The sequence below is a fragment of the Leptinotarsa decemlineata genome, unplaced genomic scaffold, assembly GCF_025532065.1.
Source record: "Leptinotarsa decemlineata unplaced genomic scaffold, Ldec_3_MD MMD2_tig00002974_RagTag_RagTag, whole genome shotgun sequence".
Lineage (NCBI taxonomy): Eukaryota > Metazoa > Arthropoda > Insecta > Coleoptera > Chrysomelidae > Leptinotarsa > Leptinotarsa decemlineata.
The window spans coordinates 3,207,804-3,227,681 of NW_027412578.1; the positions used below are offsets into that span (position 1 = coordinate 3,207,804).

A 19,878-nucleotide genomic window follows, 5' to 3' on the forward strand; every position below is an offset into this window, starting at 1 on the left:
CGTTGCAGATGCATGTCGTTTGTCAGTGATAGCGTATTGTTGAAAAATAAGATGGGCAAGTAACTATTTTTGTCGTGATTTTATTTGTTATAATGCCTATACATTTTGTTGCCATTGCTTGTCAAATTGTTTAAATCGAATGTGTGATTCCTGATCTTTATATGCTGGCTTATTATTTTCGTTTAAGACACTAATTAAAGGTTATGGTTATATGGTTATTGCAAGGTGGTTTGGGGTTGGTTGACTAATTTATAAAGAGGTTGGTTGACTACCTAGTCGACCTGCATATGAATTCCCAAAAAAAATTATAAATCTATCCCTGCATCATGGAATAGAAAAGAATATGCTCGAACCACATCTTTCAACGAAAACAACATACAGTTGTTCTTTGACAACCTGAAAATAGTTTATCTACGTTTACATCTAAGCCCTGGTGATGTTTGAAACGTAGATTGAACAGGACTGACAGTACACGTTCCTAACAGAGTGATAGCTCTCCGTGGTATCAACTTGGGATAAATGAGTAGCAGTTGCTATCCCGGCATTCGGTAATAATGGTTCCTCCATTCTTCGTTTTCCCACGTGTCCATTACAAAAAACACTTTATAAGAGGTGGACCGATAGGTTCTGATGGCGATGCTAATCCTTCTGGACAGATGAAGGAAGGTAATTTTCGAAAATTCACGAAATATTTCGTGAAATACGTTAAACGTAGTGAGGAAAATCTTATTCTGTTATTGCTGGACAACCATACCTCGCACTTATCCATTGATGTGCTAGATTATTTAAAGGAAAATGGGGTTACAGTCCTATCATTTCCTCCTCACTGCAGTCATAAGCTGCAGTCGTTAGACAGGACAGTGTATGGGCCACTAAAGAAATATTTCAACCAAGCAACCGACAATTGGTTAGCGAGTCACCCAGGAGTCATCATTGCCACTGGGAGCTACAATTGATAATATCCAATCTAGATTCCGAGTAACTGGGATATCACCACTTAACGAAAATATATTTTCGGACTCAAAGTTTAGTGGATCACATGTGACTGACAGGCCCGCATCGGATGTGCCTACTGTTGCAGTACCTTCAGCATCGATTTCTGATAGTGCCTCACAATCAACAGATCAAATAAGACCACCAAATGACAACGAAACTGCTCCACATAGTTCAACTCTCCAGGATGTCGTAGCATCCACTTCATATACTTCAAACGAGTCCCTTTCTATTTCAGAAGGCTTCTTGGAATCGAAGATAGATTATGGATTGAAAATTTCTGAAAAAAATCCAGTGACTGAAATAAGAGATATGGGCATTCCCAGAATTTTGTTCATGTTACTTGAAGATATTAGACCATTTCCAAAAGTTGGACCACGTGTGGAAAATAATAAGAAATGTTAAAAAACAAAGAAGTACTATCTATACTGATACATCCAAAACAGAAATTCTAATGCAAGTTAAAACAAAACAACAATCTGATAAGACGCTAACCAAGAAAACTAAGAAACCAAATAAAACTGATAAAAGCTTTAAAGGCACTAGCATAGGTGAGGGTAAAAGGAAAAATACTCTTCATGCAGCAAATGAGAAAATTTGTGACGAAGATGAAAGTGACGACGATGAAACATTTTGTATAGAGTGCACTGAATCCTATAGTTCGAGTATTCCTGAAGAGAAATGGGTTCAGTGCATTGCGTGCAAGCTATGGGCCCATACAAAGTGTGTCAATGGAAACATACTATTTTATGAATGTAGAATGTGCACCTCCGATTCAGAAAACTGATTTAATATCATTATAATTTGATTTCTAAATGATAATCAAGGTTAGGCAGCGTCTAATGGTATTTTTTCATTCCTATTTCTTCATAAATTTGGTACTCATTACTACTTAGGTCAACCTACCCCTAGTGACAAGTCAACTTACCCCAGGCACGGGGTAGGTTTACTCGTTTTCCCCATTCTATAAAATCGAGCTTGTACACTATATTGTAATTAGCTGGGAGGTAATTGTCATTTTGTTCCGAAGCTTAATAGTGTCACTATCAATAGAATTGCTTTTCAGAAAAGTAAACACTAAAACAATGAAAATACAAACATTTGAACTGAAAATTTCCCGGTGTCCCTTACCAAGAAGCTTTGTGTATATTCAACGAGCACGGAATTGAAAAAAAAAAGATCAGTGTTGAAGAAGTGAAATGACGAAAAGATTAGTGTTGAAGTAATTCGCCAGTTTCCTAAGGATCCCAAAGAGAACTAAAAACAGTGACACAACTAAATGATCAACGGAAATTTTAACAAATACAGGTGGAAAAACATTTCCGAAGCATAAACTTTCGAGAAGTTGAAAAAAAGAAGTAATTTCTTTCAGACAAAAATAGTGGCCAAGCGAAAATTGGTTGAGAGTAGTAGCAGTAAGGGAGTTGTGAATGATGTGTTTAGTTAGAGAAGTAATAATCTTTGTGAGAGTGGAATAGGTATATAGAACCTGAAAATAAAAGGTTCTTCTTGGTGGAATTTCCACCAAAAAACAGTCTATCATTTTGTTGGCTGCATTACTGTTATTATCAACAACAAAGGATATAAAATTCACTTTTCGAAAAAATCTAACGAAACAAACATCCTTTTTTATCTAAAAAATGAACACATGGCTGACGTGAACCGTACAGACAAAGCAAAATTAGGGGAAAGCTAGATTTGAATCATTTCATACATTCGACGTAGACTTAACAAATATACAACAGCAAGTATTCAATTTTTTTCAAATATTTGTATACACATCCATTTCAAAAAATTCTATTTTGAAAGAAACAAATATCGATTTTTCCCAGATAAGAAAAAATAATATACAATATAACTTATATTTTTGGGATTTTTCATCACCCCCCTTAAGGGTTCAAATATTTAAGGTAAAATTCGATAGACTTTCGGATAAATTCGTAAGTTTGTGTGCCTCATTTGCCCTACTCAGGGCACATAATTTCACTTGCACTTGTAGGTGCGTGTAGTAATTGAAATGATACGCCCCGGTTATATGAAATCTACAAAATCGACTCACCTCCATACAAAATGAATAACACCACAAGCGTAGTCCAGTAGTAGGAGATGATCAGTGCAGTATTGAAGACAGGTTCTTTCAAAAACTGTACGGCACACTCTCCTGGTTGTAGATCTCTGTACCCCGTGAAATGTTCCCAACCGAAAATACTGATGAAGAAGAGCAAAGTGGGAATTATCCACGTGATGGTAACCATCCATATGACCCTCTGCTTTGTCCTCCAGCTCCGATATTTTGCCGCTATCTTCACTGAACAAAACCGGTCTATGGTGATCAGTAGAACTGTGTACTGGGAGACGAGACATACGGTATAGTCAACGGATAGCCAAAGATCGCAGAGGAGAGGTCCCAAATTCCAGTATCCCATCAGGACGTAGACTGTGTAAAATGGCATCGAAACTGTTCCTGAAATGGAAGAATCGATGTTCATACTCCAGTTGACTCTTCTTCTGGGAAAACTAGTCCTAGATCTTTAATATAGGATATATTGTAGTTTCTGAATATGTTTCTGAATATTTGGGGAGTAGTTGAGGAATAATCACCAGGTACTTATCTCAAATATCGATATTCAAGAACTCAAATTTGAACCTTGTTCTACTGACTTTCAATACCACAATCAGGGAAGTTACTCACCAATCAGCATATCGGTAGCAGCGAGAGACGCAATGAAGTAATTGCTGGGTTGTCTAATATTTCTGTCCACAATGAAAGCTAGTAAAACCAAAATATTGCCTGATACCGTGAGAATGATGCAGAGTCCTAAACTGATGGCGATCAGGATAGTCTGCCAGAGCTTGAATGGCGGCAAAACCTGTATCGGAGATTGATCTGAGCTATCAGTGACGGAGCCGTTCAATGCGTTTGTACCATTGACGATTCTGAAGCCTCCTATCCAGTCAGCAGAGCCGAAAAAGTTGAGGGGGTCTTCATCGTCCCAAGGTCGGTTTCGAATCGAGTCGAACGATTGGTAACATTCGGTCAGTGAGAGGAAGCCACTGTAGATGGTCTTGCAGTATTTTTCTCGCTTGTTGAGTTTCCTGAAAACGAGTGCAATTTTCAAACTTTGGTTTGGTAGGTAGAATTGAAATCTCTGCTACAGAATGAATTTTATGAAAACACTTTTCAACACTAGAACTGAAACTCTGTTTTGCACGCGTTTTGGAAACCAAGTCAGCGCTATCAGGAGAGAAACTAAAACTAGTTTTAGTAATTTCCTGATGACGAAAACTTGGTTAGCAAAACACGGATAGCATTTCCTGATGATGTAAGCTTGGTTAGCAAAACACTCATCGAGAGACTGCTCTGTGCGGAGAAAGTGTTTTCATTTGATTCAAACATTTGTTTTTTTTGCGAGGATTGAAAATTTTTAATATATCAATATTTTTAGGTACTAAGTATTCGATAACCTAAAGGTATGGAAATTCATGTTTAATTTTGGTCGGATAATACCTGGATATGATATACAACATATTAAAATCTGAACTTTGCATTCATTCTACTGAAAATGCACAAATACGAGAAATTGATTCACGGAAATTGAAAAGGTATTATCAAAAATGCAAGTAGTAAAGAGAATAGAATTAATTCGCCATTAGAAATTTCACAATTCCACTCTATGACATGACTGATCAGACCCAAGTACCAAACATAATGATAATAATAAGAGAAGGATCTCTCCTTATTATCTGTATCAACTCGACGTAGAGACCCAAAAAATGATACATTTCTATTGAAATTAGCATCCCAAATCGTCCGTTCTACGGTTGTACTTCTGTTGGTAATTGAAAATGCAACACACCCTGTATTGTACATCAATCATTTATTTTCAGTTATTGTTTGACATTTTATGTATGTATATGAATGACTGTCAGATACAAGTTCATCATAATATATAAATTATTGATATGTTCAATATAACGTTTGGAAGTAACTCAGGCTTATTGTAATTACACCTTTGCACTGCCCTCATTGCATTTCCAACAACTTCCCCCGACAACAGGAAGGCCGTGGACTTTTGAATTTGGAGTGTTTACATGACAGAATGGTACTAGATACAGCCTGTGAAGTCGTCAGAAGTTTGGATCTCCTTCTATGCATGGTCCGTGACCATGAGAGAGCAGAAATTGGAGCATTTCTCTTTATGACAGCTGCCCGAGCAGCTGATGAACTCCGTTTAGTTTTCGACACCGCAGTCGAGTCATGGGTATAGAGGTTCCTGACACAAAGTGCAAGGCATGTCGCGAGGCGCCCGAGACCCTAATGCACTTGTTATCAGCATGTCCAACATATGCGGACTTGGCCTATATCCATTGACATAACGTGGCCTTAAAAGTGCTCTATTACCATCTACGGCACTCTTTTGGTATTGACGAGACACCGGTGTTGCCCTACGCTTCGGGGGATATTGAATCCGTTGTGGGGAACGAGAAGTGCCGAATTTATTGGAACTATTCGTTCCCTCAGGCTCATACAAGCTAGTAAACCTGATGTAGTCCTTCTCGACCACCAGAGCAAGACGATATTTGTCGTGGAGTTTTCAGCTCCTGGCGAGACGAATATCGTCCGAAAAGAGGAGGAAAAACAGATAAGATATCAAGATTTCCTCTTCGAACTCATCAGACTCTCCAGGCAACTCTGTTAAGATGATTGTTCTGATTATTGGAGTCCTTGGTGGAATAATGCCCTCTCTACTCTCAAGCCTTAAAATTATACCGGCTTGCCGCATGAGGCAGAAATCGGGGCTTCGGGGGATAGGGCCTGACCAGCGCATACTACGGTGAAATAATAATAATAATTATATATATTCACTTCAAATATATATTAAGAGAATACAATAGGAAGAAGACATTCAATGGTAAATAAATACATACTACCCAACAAGGCAAGCCTTGGTAGTGGGAGCAGAACTAATCTATAAATGAATATCCTGAAGTGGTATGAGATCATAAAATATTTTTTTATGAAAGAGACAAAAATGAAAGCGATGCGTATAATAAGCCTAATCGGGGATCTGGTCAAAGTAGACAAAATTCCAAAAGATGAACCTTGACTAGAGTGACAATTGTCTACGTATATCCAGAATCTTGATATCATTCAGGAAAATTAAAAGAAATATAAAAATGAATCATGAAGTATAAAATGTATGAAATATAAAATTTAGGGTTGTAAATATGACATTTGGAAATTATGTTAATATAATATGTAAAATATCGTGGAAAGATCATGGAAATATAAAATATGAATAGACATATACACGTACACTGAAAGTATGAAAACATTTTTCATTGATTTACATTAGGAATTGAAAAATTCTTGCACATAATAAAATGCATTCTTCATTAGATAGTTGCGAAGTGTTGGTTTGAAAATTGGCAGAATGCATTTTTTCACAAATAGTTCAACGACATGTTATATGATTATATGACACCTTGCTAATTTGCAGAGCCCTGTCTCACAGCCTGACGTAGTCTGGATCACAAGATCCTTTTTTTGGAACTTTTGTCCAAAGGCATCAAAATTATGATCCGGGACTCATTCAATCCGGAATGACCTCTAGCAACTTTTTGAAAATTTTTAAGAGGGGCTTGAAAAAATTGCAAAAGTTATAAACAATTTGGTAAAAAAAAGGAATGTTTTGTTTTTCGCAAATATTTTGGAAAATATTAAAGATATCTGAAATTTGAAAAAAGATCCTTAAAAAGGAGGAAATTTCAAAAAAAAAAATCATCTCCCGGAACTCTATCACCAATATTTATAATTTTAATTTTGAGGCGAAAATAGCGCTAAAAGCGGGCGATGCTGACAGATACGGACCTTTGAAAAATAAAATGTCATTATTAAGTCTCTATATTCGATATACCAGCCATGACATACCTTCAGAGTAACACACGCTTCTGGATTATGAATGCAACGTTTTTGTCTTATGGTACCTCCTAGTTGTTTGACTATAATAATTGAAGCTGCATAAAGAAAATAGTAGCTGAAAGTGATTTTCCATTCGGCGGGCGAATAAGCTTGGCTCAAACAAGTTTTTGTATTCCGTAAAATCAACAACACCCATTTATTCACATGCCATTTTGAATCCAATAAGCTATCATTCATATTTAATGCTTCATATCTACTGAACACGGATTTCAACTTTTGAAAATTACTGAGGATACACTACAAAAACACACTTTTGTCTATTTTCCACGATATTTCTTTACTGTTGTCTGGTTTCGACTATTAAACCATTTTCAAAACTAACTGATTACATTTAAATCTGAGTAATTTATACCTAAGTTGCCTATCCTATCATAAATAATTTGGTACATACATTTTGTATACCTGTAATATCCAGGAACATAACAAAACAAAGCTTTTGATATAATGTAGGTTTTGGGAACTGGATTATAGATTCGGGAGAGGACTATTATTTAGATCAAGTTGTTCGTTGAGGACAATAGAATGAGGATTTTTCTTTGACTTGTTTATTTCCATAGATTCCAACAGATTCATCATTTTTCCTTTTTCGCATGATAGATAGATAGATAGATAGATAACTTTATTACCTCATTAGCCACATAAGTGTAGGTTCGTTAGTTACAATCATCGGATACAACCGGATACAATCTTTAAAATCTATCATTATATTGAAAAAAAATATAAAAAAAAAGGTAGAATTAATGATATAAAAATGTTAAAGAAACAGTACAATAAACAAGTATTCTCACCCAGATTTGAATGCAAAATTACTATTTATTAACATTTAGAAGATCTACGAATTCTTGAATATTATAAAGCGGATTGTCAGCCAGTAGAGTTTTTACAAGCTTTTTGAATCTGTTAACGGTGGTATTTTTTATTTCCTTCGGCAGCAGGTTATAAAAGTAACTTCCTGCCCAATCTGGTGATTTTTTATACGAGAGGTGCTTGAAGCTTCTGAAATGTATATTCTCCTGTTTTCTCGTAGAGTATTGATGAAGATCTGAATTTTTTTGTAGGTTGATGATATTCCTATGTGTGTCTATCAATAATTTGAATAAATATATACCTGTTACGGTAAGAATTTTTTGAGATTTAAAAGTTGGTCTACACGATTCACGGTATTCCAGGCTATATATTAATCGAATAATGAGTTTCTGGATCACGAATACCCGGTTCCGTTCTGTAGCTTGTCCCCATGTGGTGATATTATAGCTAATAGCTGAGTAGGCTAAGGCGTAATAAACGTTTAGCAGGGATGATCTGTTCAAGGTTGATTTCAGTGAATATGCTGAATATGCTATCATACGCTGTTGATTTGATCAGACCACTTAAATTTTTCATCAATAATTGTGCCGAGAAAGGTATTGGTCGGGCTGGTAGTGACCATAAAATTATCTATTTTGATTGATATATTATTGGACAGTGACCTAGGATTTGTGGAAAATTGCATAATTTTAGTTTTTTCCGAATTGAGAATTAGACGGTTATTGTCGCACCAACAAAGAAATTGTTTGACAACATTGTCGGTTTTGATAGAAATTTCCTCCAGTGTGTGGCCAGTAATCACCGTCGAGGTGTCATCAGCATACATGAACAACCTGCCTCCTTCTATGAAGTTTGGTAAGTCGTTCACATATAAGAGAAAAAGAAGTGGTCCAAGGATACTACCATGGGGGGTTCCAATATCAATAACTTCACCTTCGAAAAGTTCCCTTTCAATTTTGACAAAAATGACATTATCCACTTATTTGCCCGATCTCTAATACCCAGGACATTGAGTTTAGTTTCTAAAATGTCTAGATTTATCGCGTCAAAAGCACGGGACAAATAAAAAAATATTCCTACCACATAATTATTTACATCCATTTCATCATATATGTATTGCACCAATTTTGACGTAGCACTCTCAGTCGATCTCTTTTCTCGAAATCCATACTGATGGGTAGTTAGCAAATCAAATTTTTTCAAGTAATCTGAAAGTCTCTCATACATGGCTCGTTCGAAAATTTCTGAAAAGGGACTGAGCACCGCTATTCCTCTATAATTGTCAATATTTTCTGGATCACCTTTTTTGTAAACAGGTATTGTCTTCGACACCTTCAAGGCAGTGGGAAATTTGCCATTTTCGACAGACATATTCATTAGTTTCCACAAATACGGTGAAAGGAGATCTTGATATTTGTGAAGGATCTTGACATGTGTGAAGGATCTTTAAATTATCTTTATCTATTTTATGTTTCAAATTTTGAAGATGTTCGTACATAATGAAATATCAACAAAAATCAATAATGAAAGAACTATATTCAATTTCCACAAGACCAGAACACAAATATGTTAGTATCAATTATGCCGGTAGAATCTCCAAGAATATTAAAAATTATCTCTCAAAATTCAATCTACAAACATCCTTCACATCCAACGGAAATTTAGGAAACAGATTATTTAATGCCAAAGCTAAATTAGACAAAGGGAAGAGATCTGGTATACATCGACTAGAATGTGTTGAATGCCCCGCCATATATACAGGCCAAACTGGTAGACATTTTGATACAAGGTACCATGAACATGTCATTTCGGACAAAAAATCATCAATGTACGAACATCTTCAAAATTCGAAACGTAAAATAGATAAAGATAATTCAAAGATCCTTCATACATGCGAAAAAGGGAAAATGATGAATCTGTTGGAATCTATGGAAATAAACAAGTCAAAGAAAAATCCAATTCTATTGTCCTCAACGAAAAACTTGATCTAAATAATAGTCCTCTCCTGAATCTATAATCCAGTTCCCAAAACCTACATTATATCATAAGCTTTGTTTTATTATGTTCCTGGATATTACAGGTACACAAAATGTAGGTACCAAATTATTTATGATAGGATAGGCAACTTAGGTATGAATTACTCAGATTTAAATGTAATCAGTTAGTTTTGAAAATGGTGTAATAGCCGAAACTAGTCAACAATAAAGAAATATCGTGGAAAATAGACAAAAGTGTTTTTGTAGTGTATCCTCAGTTAACATGAATTTCCACAAAATACACAAGTCGTCAATCAAAGAAGTTTTGAAAATCACTATGTTCTGAGTTTGTCACTCAGGAGTTATTGACCAAATATTGAACGAATACTTTTCTGATATTTTTTTTCTCTACATTTGAGCATTACATTTTCAGCCCAACGAGCCAAACCAACTGTAACAAAGTTCATGTACAAGTCTACTGGAAAATATATTTCACTCGTACGAATATACGTTTTATGTCATATAACCTGAAATCGAAAATAGAAAAATACAACTTGAATACAACTTTTCGTAGTTTGTGACTCTTGATCCTCTTTACTGTTCACTATCCATTTCGAACACAGGCTGCCAATATTATTCGGTAGACATTACTGATTCAAAAGCCGTAGACGTTTAATGCCACTTAATAATGGCGGTCGTTTGTTTTCAACTTAATACTCTCCTCTCCAATACCTGCTTCGATATGTTTTGAAAGGATTTGTTGAAGTAATCCTCCATTATGCCATGTAGTTGATACATTATCGTTCGTTTCTAGATTTATTCGCGGAAGTTCATACCGAGACTAGCATTATACAGATCCAGACTACAAATACTGGTGAACAGGGTTATAGAATCTGTTACTTTTTGGTGGCTTTTGGAGGCAACCAGCAAAGTGACCAAATGGATCTAATAAATAGTACCTACTGAATAGTCAAGTTTTCGTCATTTCAATTCGAATTGACGATTTCATTGTAGAGTATCCTATAGGTATTGCTTTCGAAATTCGAACAGTTATGCCCTATATTTGACAAGCTGTTGTGATTAAGTATGAGTTCTTGCTGATGATAGAAACAATGTTTTGCTCTCTTCTTCAAAATTTTGCTTGCACTGGAAACTTTTTATATACTGCGTAATTCTTCATATCCTATCCTTGCGTCAGTTCACATAATCATACAAATATTAGTATGTTAGATCAAGGAGTGCCACAGGGGTCAGTGCTTGGACCATTTATTTTTTGTTGTATGCAAATGAATATCTGAAAGATTGCCATGTTACCATGTTTGCGGATGATACCACTATCACAGTTACGGGGGAAATATTGATGTACTGCTTAGTGAGGTAAAATGCATAATCAATGGTTATAGCTTGTGGTGTCAGCGAAACAGATTAATATTAAACTCTACAAAAACTGTAATAGTACATTTTTATAAAAGGAAAATGTTCCAAATGACCTACAAGTTATTAACGAAATAAGAATTAGTAGCGAAGTAAAATTTTTAGGAACTTACTTGAATGAAAGCTTATCATGGGATCTGCAAATAAAAGATGTCTGCAACAAACTAAACAAGACATTCTTTGCTTTAAGTCAAATAAAATCATGCATGGATACAGCAGGTCTACTAGAAATCTATTTTGCTTCAGTAGATCACCTACAGACCGGTTTCGGGATATTATCTCTCAACAGTGCAGGAAAGATCCGACCCTAAGAAAAAAGTTCATATACTTAAGTATATCTCCTCGATACAGTCTTCAGACACGTTTTGATCTCAGTTGGAGTATTGATATATGGGATGTCAACTATAGAACGACCAACAAGACGTTAATCCCTCACCATTATCAAACTTATTTTCATAGAAAGCCGATTATTAATCCTCATTCATCCGCTTAGTATTTCTCCTTTATGCAGTCAGTAGATTGAAAATGAGTGAACATGTCATTGGAAGTGAAGAAAATAACGAGTAAAGCAAATGGCCTATATTGAGATGCATTGTTATTCTGGTTTACAAAGGTAGATGCTTTCCTCAAATCACAGAAAACCATGAAATACAATTTGATTCTGTTTGTTGTTTGGGGTTTTTAGGGTATCGTTTGTATCAATTTCTTCCTGACGTTTCGTCGGTGCGACATCTGGATGACATCTTCAGAGATACACAGTTTGACTATTGTAAAATGGAAATATTGTACCTATGATAATTTTGCCAAACAGATGACTCGTCACTAACAGAGGTTCTAAATTCCTCAATGTAATTTTCATGTGACTGGGTGAAACAAGTGATTTTTCATATATTTCTCTCAAAAAACGTATGTAACATATCAGAAAGACAGGTGATAATAATATTTTTGATGATACATAAATTCCACAAAGTCTTCTCAAAATTCAGGTTCGAGTCAGTATTTCGTTCATAAATCATTGAAAGGTTTGTTTATCGACCAATCAATCTGTACACAGCTATGAGCGTGACCGTCATAAAATTTCACAGAACGCAGAAAGGAGTGAAGAGGAAGCAATTCTGCTCCACAAATTGTCATTTATTATTCCAGGTGGGTTTTCACTGCTCGGTAATTTTGAATTGTGTTGCTATTGTCAACCAATTTTATTTGAAGCCACAATCAAAATCTACAGCTCGGGATTCCTCGAATACTCCGATTCTAAAAGGTCATAGTTCGAATAATTCTCTATAGCCCCGCATATGCGAGGAAAATTTGAATTGATTTTCGTTCCATCTCAGTAAGTTCAGTTTGCTAGAACAAAATCTCCACAATTAATGAACGAAACATTTTTAATTATTTCATGTCTTACTCTATAATAATAATAATGAAGGAAAGTACATTTTTACACAAATGCTCGTGTTTCAAATTTACCCAAAATCAACATAACAATATAATGAAAAATAAGAAAAGTGTGCTTCTGAAACACATTTCAATTTAAAACGTATCATCAAAGGTATTTGATATCTGACGAACTGAAAAAAATTGAAATGTTTTAGGATTTACAAAAAAACGCAACACGTGTTCCATTATATAGGGTCATTTCAAGTTTTGTCTGTTTCAATATCATGTGTTTTTATAGCTATATATATATATATATATATATATATATATATATATATATATATATATATATATAATATCGAGAAAGGTTAATGCAGTCAAGCTGCTGGAAAATAATTCCATGAAAATCAAAAGATGAATAGATTAGTACTTTTTGATCATTCCCATATATATATATATATATATATATATATATATATATATATATATATATATATTGAATTCTACCAAAAGGATTTGAAGCTTTATATCTTCTATTGATTATCTGCGAGCGCTTTCGACAGTTGGTAGTACTGTCATCATCTAGCACTCCTCAAACTGAACTGGTCATCCTGTTGTCTGTCTCTTTATACGGTCAGAGCGTCTTAACTCAGGTATTTCAGGTACTTTAGGTAAATTTGCCTGTATTTGTTCTGCATCAGGTACTCTTCTTCGTGTTAGATCTTTCCTATTAATGTGTACGGTTTTGTTTAATATATTGAATTTGAGATCTTGTTGTGTTTTGATTTGTACTTGTTCCTCAATAAGTGATTTATGACTGTTGAATTTATGGATGTTCAAGTTTACCTAAATGTCCATGCGGTTTCCCTTGTTGATTTGTTTTATTAGTTTTATGTTCTTTGGTGGGGGGAAATTATGTTTGTTTTGTAAGGTGTGTGTTGCAAGGTTTGATTTATATACTGTTGAATTTATGTATGCCTTTTGGTGCTCATTGTACCTTCGGATCAGTTTTTTCTTGGTTTGGCCGATATAGAATTTGTTGCAGTCCGAGCATTGTATACTGTATATCCCGTTTTGGTCTTTGTCTTCTTCTTTTTCATAGTTGTTTATTTTTTTGTATTATCTTCGTGTTCGGTTTGTATGTGATGTTGGTGTTCAGTGGTTTGAAGATGTTTGTTAGTTTTTTGGTTTGGTGTCCTACGTACGTAAATGCTGTCCATCGTTGTGTTGTTTTGTCTGTTGGGGTATCTTGATCCTTGTTCTGTATTTTTTGTTTGATTCTGTTTTCTAGTTTATCTATTGTCTTTTGGGTGTGTCCGTTTTCGTTCGCTATTTGGTGTATGATTTTCCGTTCTTTGTTTCGGGCTTCATTGCTGAGTGGTATCCTTAACATTCTATATATGAATGCGTTATAGGCAGCCATTTTGTGTGATGGTGGATGGTTGGAACTTGCGGGTATGGTGGAGCTTGTTTGTGTAGGTTTCCGGTATATTGCCATTTGAAATTGTGTTTTGTTGTGGTTATATCCTATGGTTATGTCCAGGTAGTTAAGTTTTGAGTTGTGTTCTTCCTCAATGCTGAAACATAGTTTTTGATTTATTTACGTTAATTTCTTTTGTTTTTTGTTCTATTCTTATTCCATTGTTTTGTGTTATGTACAGTCCATCGTCAACGTATCTGAACCATTCTCCTTTTGTCGAACTGTCGACAAGTTCATAGGAGCGTTCAATTTATTATCATTGTAGAATGTATCGTGGTATACAGGGTGTTTCATAACTATGGTACGAAACTTTAGAGGGTGATTCGTTAGGTCATCTCAAGAAAAAAGGTTCCTATGAACATATGTCAGATAAGAAAAATGGGCCATTGAGGTAGTCATGAATCCCACCCAAACATTCAGTGAAAATTTTTGCCGAAAATGACGTGGGGGAATTTCATCGGCTCAAAAATGGTCATTGGGAAAGTTCATAATAGCATCTCCTAAAAAATTGGCTTCGTCTGTAAATAAAATATTTGGTTGAAAATTATTATTGTGTGCCATTGTATGAATCAACCACCTGCAAATCATAAGTCTTGGGTAAAAATCCCGAGGCAGTAGAGCTTCGACCCGGTGTATGTGATATGGATATGTAGTATTTTTTACAACTGTTCATATGGTTTTTGGGCTAACTGTCAGCTGCAGTGTAATCTTCATGGTACTATTTGAAGGATCTTCTATCGCATCAAGTATAGCTTCTTCTGGTTCAAATGTTGTTACTGTTTCTGGCCTTTCACCACCTGCATTTCCATTAAAACTCCCAGTTTCACATAATCCTGCATGCAGCGTTTTAGGAAGCACATGGTTGTAGCACATGGAATTACTCTGTAGTGATATCTGTCCTGGTAAATTCTCCTGGCTTCAATTTTTCTTTCTCGAAAACGAAAAAACATAAGTGACGAAAAAGATATATTTTCAGTTGAGTAATCTTAAAGAATGAAATACTACAACAACAAGTCAGTGGCGTACTTTTTTTCCCTATATTGTTGGCTGTGGTGGTGGACCTAATAATGTCGATATTATTAGGGCTAAATAAGTACTTTATCACTTAAAATAACTGTAGCAAATTTTAACCAAACCATTGTGAGGATATTTTATAAATACCAGTTTTTTAACTTCAACGCTCTGCATCTCAGTAACGGAGCAACTTCAGACATCTGTTCATGAGAACTTTTTTCTCAAAAGGACCTAACGAATCACCCTCTGAAGTTTTGTAGCGCAGTTAGGAAACACCCTGTATACTGATCGATGAAGAATTTTACACTCTATCTTCAGACACTGATGTTACTATATGATGTAGTAAAGCGATTTTTGGCCAGTTTTGTTGTATGAATTGGAATTGAACCAAAACGCTACCGAAACAGCCCGAAAAAATACTCAGGCATTTGGCAATGGTAGTGTTAATAAACGCACAGTCCAACGTTGGTTTGCCAAATTTCATTCAGGAGTTTTTGCCTTGAAGATGAGCCACGAAGTGGTTGACTTACTGTAATTAACTACGAGGATTTGAGGACCATGAGGAGATTTGAGGAGAGACTGACCCATCACAAACGATGTGTGTGATGTCAAAAGAACTGGGCGTCAGCTCCCATGCAGTTTTTGATTATTTAAAACATATTGGAAAGGTCAATAAGTTCAAAAAGCTCAAAAATTGTTATGTTTAGAAGTCTGTTCTTCGTTGCTTGGTAATGCAAAACCAAGAAGCAACCAAAAATGCATCCTCTACAACAGAAGATTTTCAGGACAGTAGTTGGACACCAATGAGCCACCCAGGCACTTGCAAAGGCTAAAACCCACTAAAAGGAAGACCATGGTTACTGTATGGTGGTCAGCGGCTGATATGAATAACTATAAGTGTCTGCAACCGGGCCCAACCATCATAGCACAGTTATATTGTGAGAAAATTGGCAAAATGTACCGAAAATTGATCCGATATTGATCAACGAAAGAGGTCCGATCTTGGACAACGCCCGTCCGCACGTTTCACAAATCACTGTACGCACGTATCACAAATCACCGTTCTCATCCAGCATACTCTCCAGACCTCTCACCAGCCAACTACCATCTTTTCAAGCACTTCGATAACTTTCTCAACGGTAAATCTTTCGCCAATCAGGACCAGGCAAAAACGGCCTTCGCCGACTCCCTCGAATCCCGACCACACAATTCTCAAGATGACGGAATTAGGAAACAGATTTAATGAAGGGGATGTATTCATTACTACTTAGTGGTTCAATAAATGTTCTGAATTCTTAAATTTATTGATTTCAAAGCATTACAAAAAATTCAGTTTCAAACTTTTTCTCATCAAATTTGAAACGTGCATCTCTGCCAACAGATGGATTGCATATGTGGAAGTGGAATTGGTCTTTACATTCAAGAAACTATTTCTGTGGTCTTCAATTCCTTGGGTGAAAGTTCTTTCCGTTTGGCCAATATTGAACTATGGGCGTAAACCAAAAGTTAAGTTATAAACTCCCGATCCATGCGAAACTGGAGTTGTCTTTATCTTTTTCAATAAAAGTTCTTTTCGTTTGGCCAATATTAAACTATTTAAACTATGGAGGTACACCACAAGTCAAGTTATATACTCCTGATTTGCTCGAATTACTTTTTGTTCTCTGTGCCACGTATAACTTTTTCAAGAAAATGGTCGATTTTATTGGTGACTTCACCAAAATATGACATCGTCCTATAACGTTTACTCTCTTTTTTCGAAGTTGGAAAGACCTGGTTCATGACTTGTTTTCGTAATTTTTTGGAGTCGGTAATATCTTCCATGTAACCGTTTACCCATGTTTAAATGGACATTCGTTCCCAATAATTTCAAGTCATTCAAAAATAAAGTCGTGATTCCATAAAAAAATGCCACCCTGCTTCTTTTAAGAGAATATTCTGTTTCCGATTGAGTCAAATGCTTTGGAATATAGTCTCTAATTTTCTGTTCATTGTACTGAATAGGTCCAAATTGGCGAAGTCTGTATGGAGTGAATCTATTTGCAGTGGGTGGTATTCATTGATTTTCTTCGAATGAGACACGATGAAAGAATTCCTTTAGGTAGTTCGGATCGTTTTAGTGACTGTCGAAAATTTGTGTGAATAAGGGAGCGAAAATCAATTCATTTGTGATGAATAGACTATAGAATGAACTTCATTTTGTTGAACTAGACTGGGAGCTTGAATATGTTCAAGAATTGGAAGACAGATAGTTTAAGCAACTTCTCCGACCTGATAATTTTCATTCGATTCCTTTCATTTCATTTTCATACATCAGTGTAACTTTTTCCTACTCCTACTTATTTACTATATCTTAATGAAAATAGTAACACAGATGCATTGACACTATGATAACACAAACTGCACTTTCAACATCTTCAGTTGAGTCGAGTCAAAGACTCTTCATTTTCTCTTACTTTTCTTATTAGTCGTTCCAAAATAAGTTTTCTTCACCGTGAACGTCACTTTACTTGGGAGGAAAAAACATAATTGATGTGGAACATCTATAGCCGCACGTAAAACTGTGCGTCGCCACGCTGTGGCGACGGGTCGCCATGCACAAGTGACTGTGCGATACTCTTCCCACTGGTTTGGCGTTACGCTGAGCTTGGCTACCTATAGTGTATACAGTTTTGTTCACTACAGTACACATAACCTGTGTTCTGCTAAATAAATTATTTTTTGGAAATAAATAGAAATTAAATATGTCTTACAGTAATAATTTGGAAAGTGAAAGTGACCAATCTTCTGCAAAGAAAGATAAATTACAACACACGGTGTGGTCTGTCTCAAGGGTAAGTACATATAAAATCAACTCTCTTGGAAGATTGAAATTTACACAATTTTTGTAGCATATAATATTTTTGAATTAATTATTATTTATTTCAATTTCATCCTCATGTTAGAATAATGCACTAAAACCCTTGCTTGAAAAATACATTTCATAAAGGCTGCCAAAATTGTGTTTCGAAATGATCTGATAGCGAGTAGCGCACGAATATTTTTCTTATTTTTTATTGACAGAAACTTCAAAAAATCATTCGATTGTTTTTCTAATGATGGTGAAATTTATTCATTTACAATTTAAGATTTTTTGTATTATATGGCAATAACTAGCTAAGATTTTTGAGTTAAAAGCCACATTAAAATTTTATCATATATATTTTAATTGCATGTTTTTTATAAATATTTCAGTACTCAACAATCATCACAAGGGTCAAAAAATATAATTATTGAAGTCTCACATCTGCCAGGCTTTCCGTGACGGCTTACAAGTTTTTTAAAGCTCATTTCATCTTCACTTTCTTGTTCATCAAAAAAAAAAAATTATTTTTTATTTCAGGGGACTAACAGAAACATCTCTGGAATACCAAATTGTGTTGTTGAAATACTGAACTATTTCATTACTCTATCTTTTGTAAGATACAGAGTGTCAATTTTGAAATTTCCCAACAAATATCTTTCTTCAAGTACATAATATATAAAATCGTGAAAACAGGTCGATTTCATTTTCAGGAAGAACACTTTGAATTAATGTTTTCAACGCTCACGGTTCAACCCCGTAAGAGGGGTATATGTTACCCATGGAATATGAAATGGGAAGGGGGGTCAAGTGGCACAATATTTCGAGGAACGGTCAAGTTCCCTTTCTAACGATAACTTCGTATATTATTTTCTTTCAAGGATAAAACACAAGCACTAGATGAATATCTTTGAGGCGCTTTTAGAGCGGTGCCTGTGCGAAAGTAGTAGTTCAAATTGGATTTGAATCGCTGGAGATTAAATCCATTTGGATAAACGTTCTCAGGAAGTTTATTTGACAAAATCGTTCTCCAGATTGAAAAGTTCTCAAACATTGAAGTTCGACGTGTACTGAGTTGAACCTCATAACGATGAGCAGCCACAGTATCTCGCGTATTTCTGATATGTACCTCTCTTGGTGGAATCAAATGTGCCAAGTTACTCGAACACCTTTCGTGAAAGTATCTATAAAAGAGAGACAAATCTCCAACCTTTCTTCGATGTTCCAGACAATCAAGAGGTTGCAAGTGATGTTCGTGTCTCCATTCAGGTGGATGGAATCCAGCAGCTTCAGGGTATGTTTGGGGACAGAGCTCCATACATAAGAACAATAATCCAAAGAAGGTCTGATCTGAGCTTTATGAAGCTGCTGAGGCTGTGAAGTTGCTGAGGTGTGTATGGTTTTCTAGTTCCGAAAAGTGTTTCAAACTTTTGAGAATCAGCCTTTGCAATTTAAGCGAAATTATTGTGCCAAGACGCATTGGTATTCATTTCAACCCCAACAAACTTATCGAAGCAGAAAGCCGAATTGTCTTACCTGACATCATTATATCCGGTTTTTGTGGCATTGAATTGAACTTGGTTACTTTCACCCCAATTCGAAAACACTTCTAGATCCTCATTAAGATATGCAACCTCCTGGGGCCGTTGAAAATGTTCATCCGCAGCCGATGTCCTGGAATCCAAATGTAATGACGAGACAAGTGTGCTGTCCTCAGCAAAGCAATGTATTGGATTCTTTCCAATAAGTCGTTGATATAAAATTAAAAGAGGGTTTGAGACAATATGGATCCCTAGGGAACACTACCATTGATGGTGAAAGTTATCGAGAGATATTCATCGACAGCCACTTGCGGGTAACGTTTTTTCAGGAAGCTGAAGAGCTAGACACAAATATGGTCTAACAAGCCATAGCATCGAAGTTTGGCCAGCAAACTCTCATGCTACACAGGGTCAAAGGCCTTAGAAATATC

The 19,878-nt window shown here is 35.6% G+C and overlaps 1 protein-coding gene across 1 annotated transcript in view; it reads right to left on the reverse strand.

The window, feature by feature from the left end:
* The window catches only part of mAChR-B (muscarinic acetylcholine receptor), a 236,864-nt gene that overhangs the window by 13,204 nt on the left and 203,782 nt on the right, over positions 1 to 19,878 (reverse strand). The window contains exons 3-4 of the mRNA XM_074177282.1: positions 3,686 to 4,089; positions 3,053 to 3,457 (exon numbers count right to left, since the gene is read on the reverse strand). Coding sequence (XP_074033383.1) covers positions 3,053 to 3,457; positions 3,686 to 4,089 — 809 coding nt within the window. The remainder of the gene's footprint in view (positions 1 to 3,052; positions 3,458 to 3,685; positions 4,090 to 19,878) is intronic.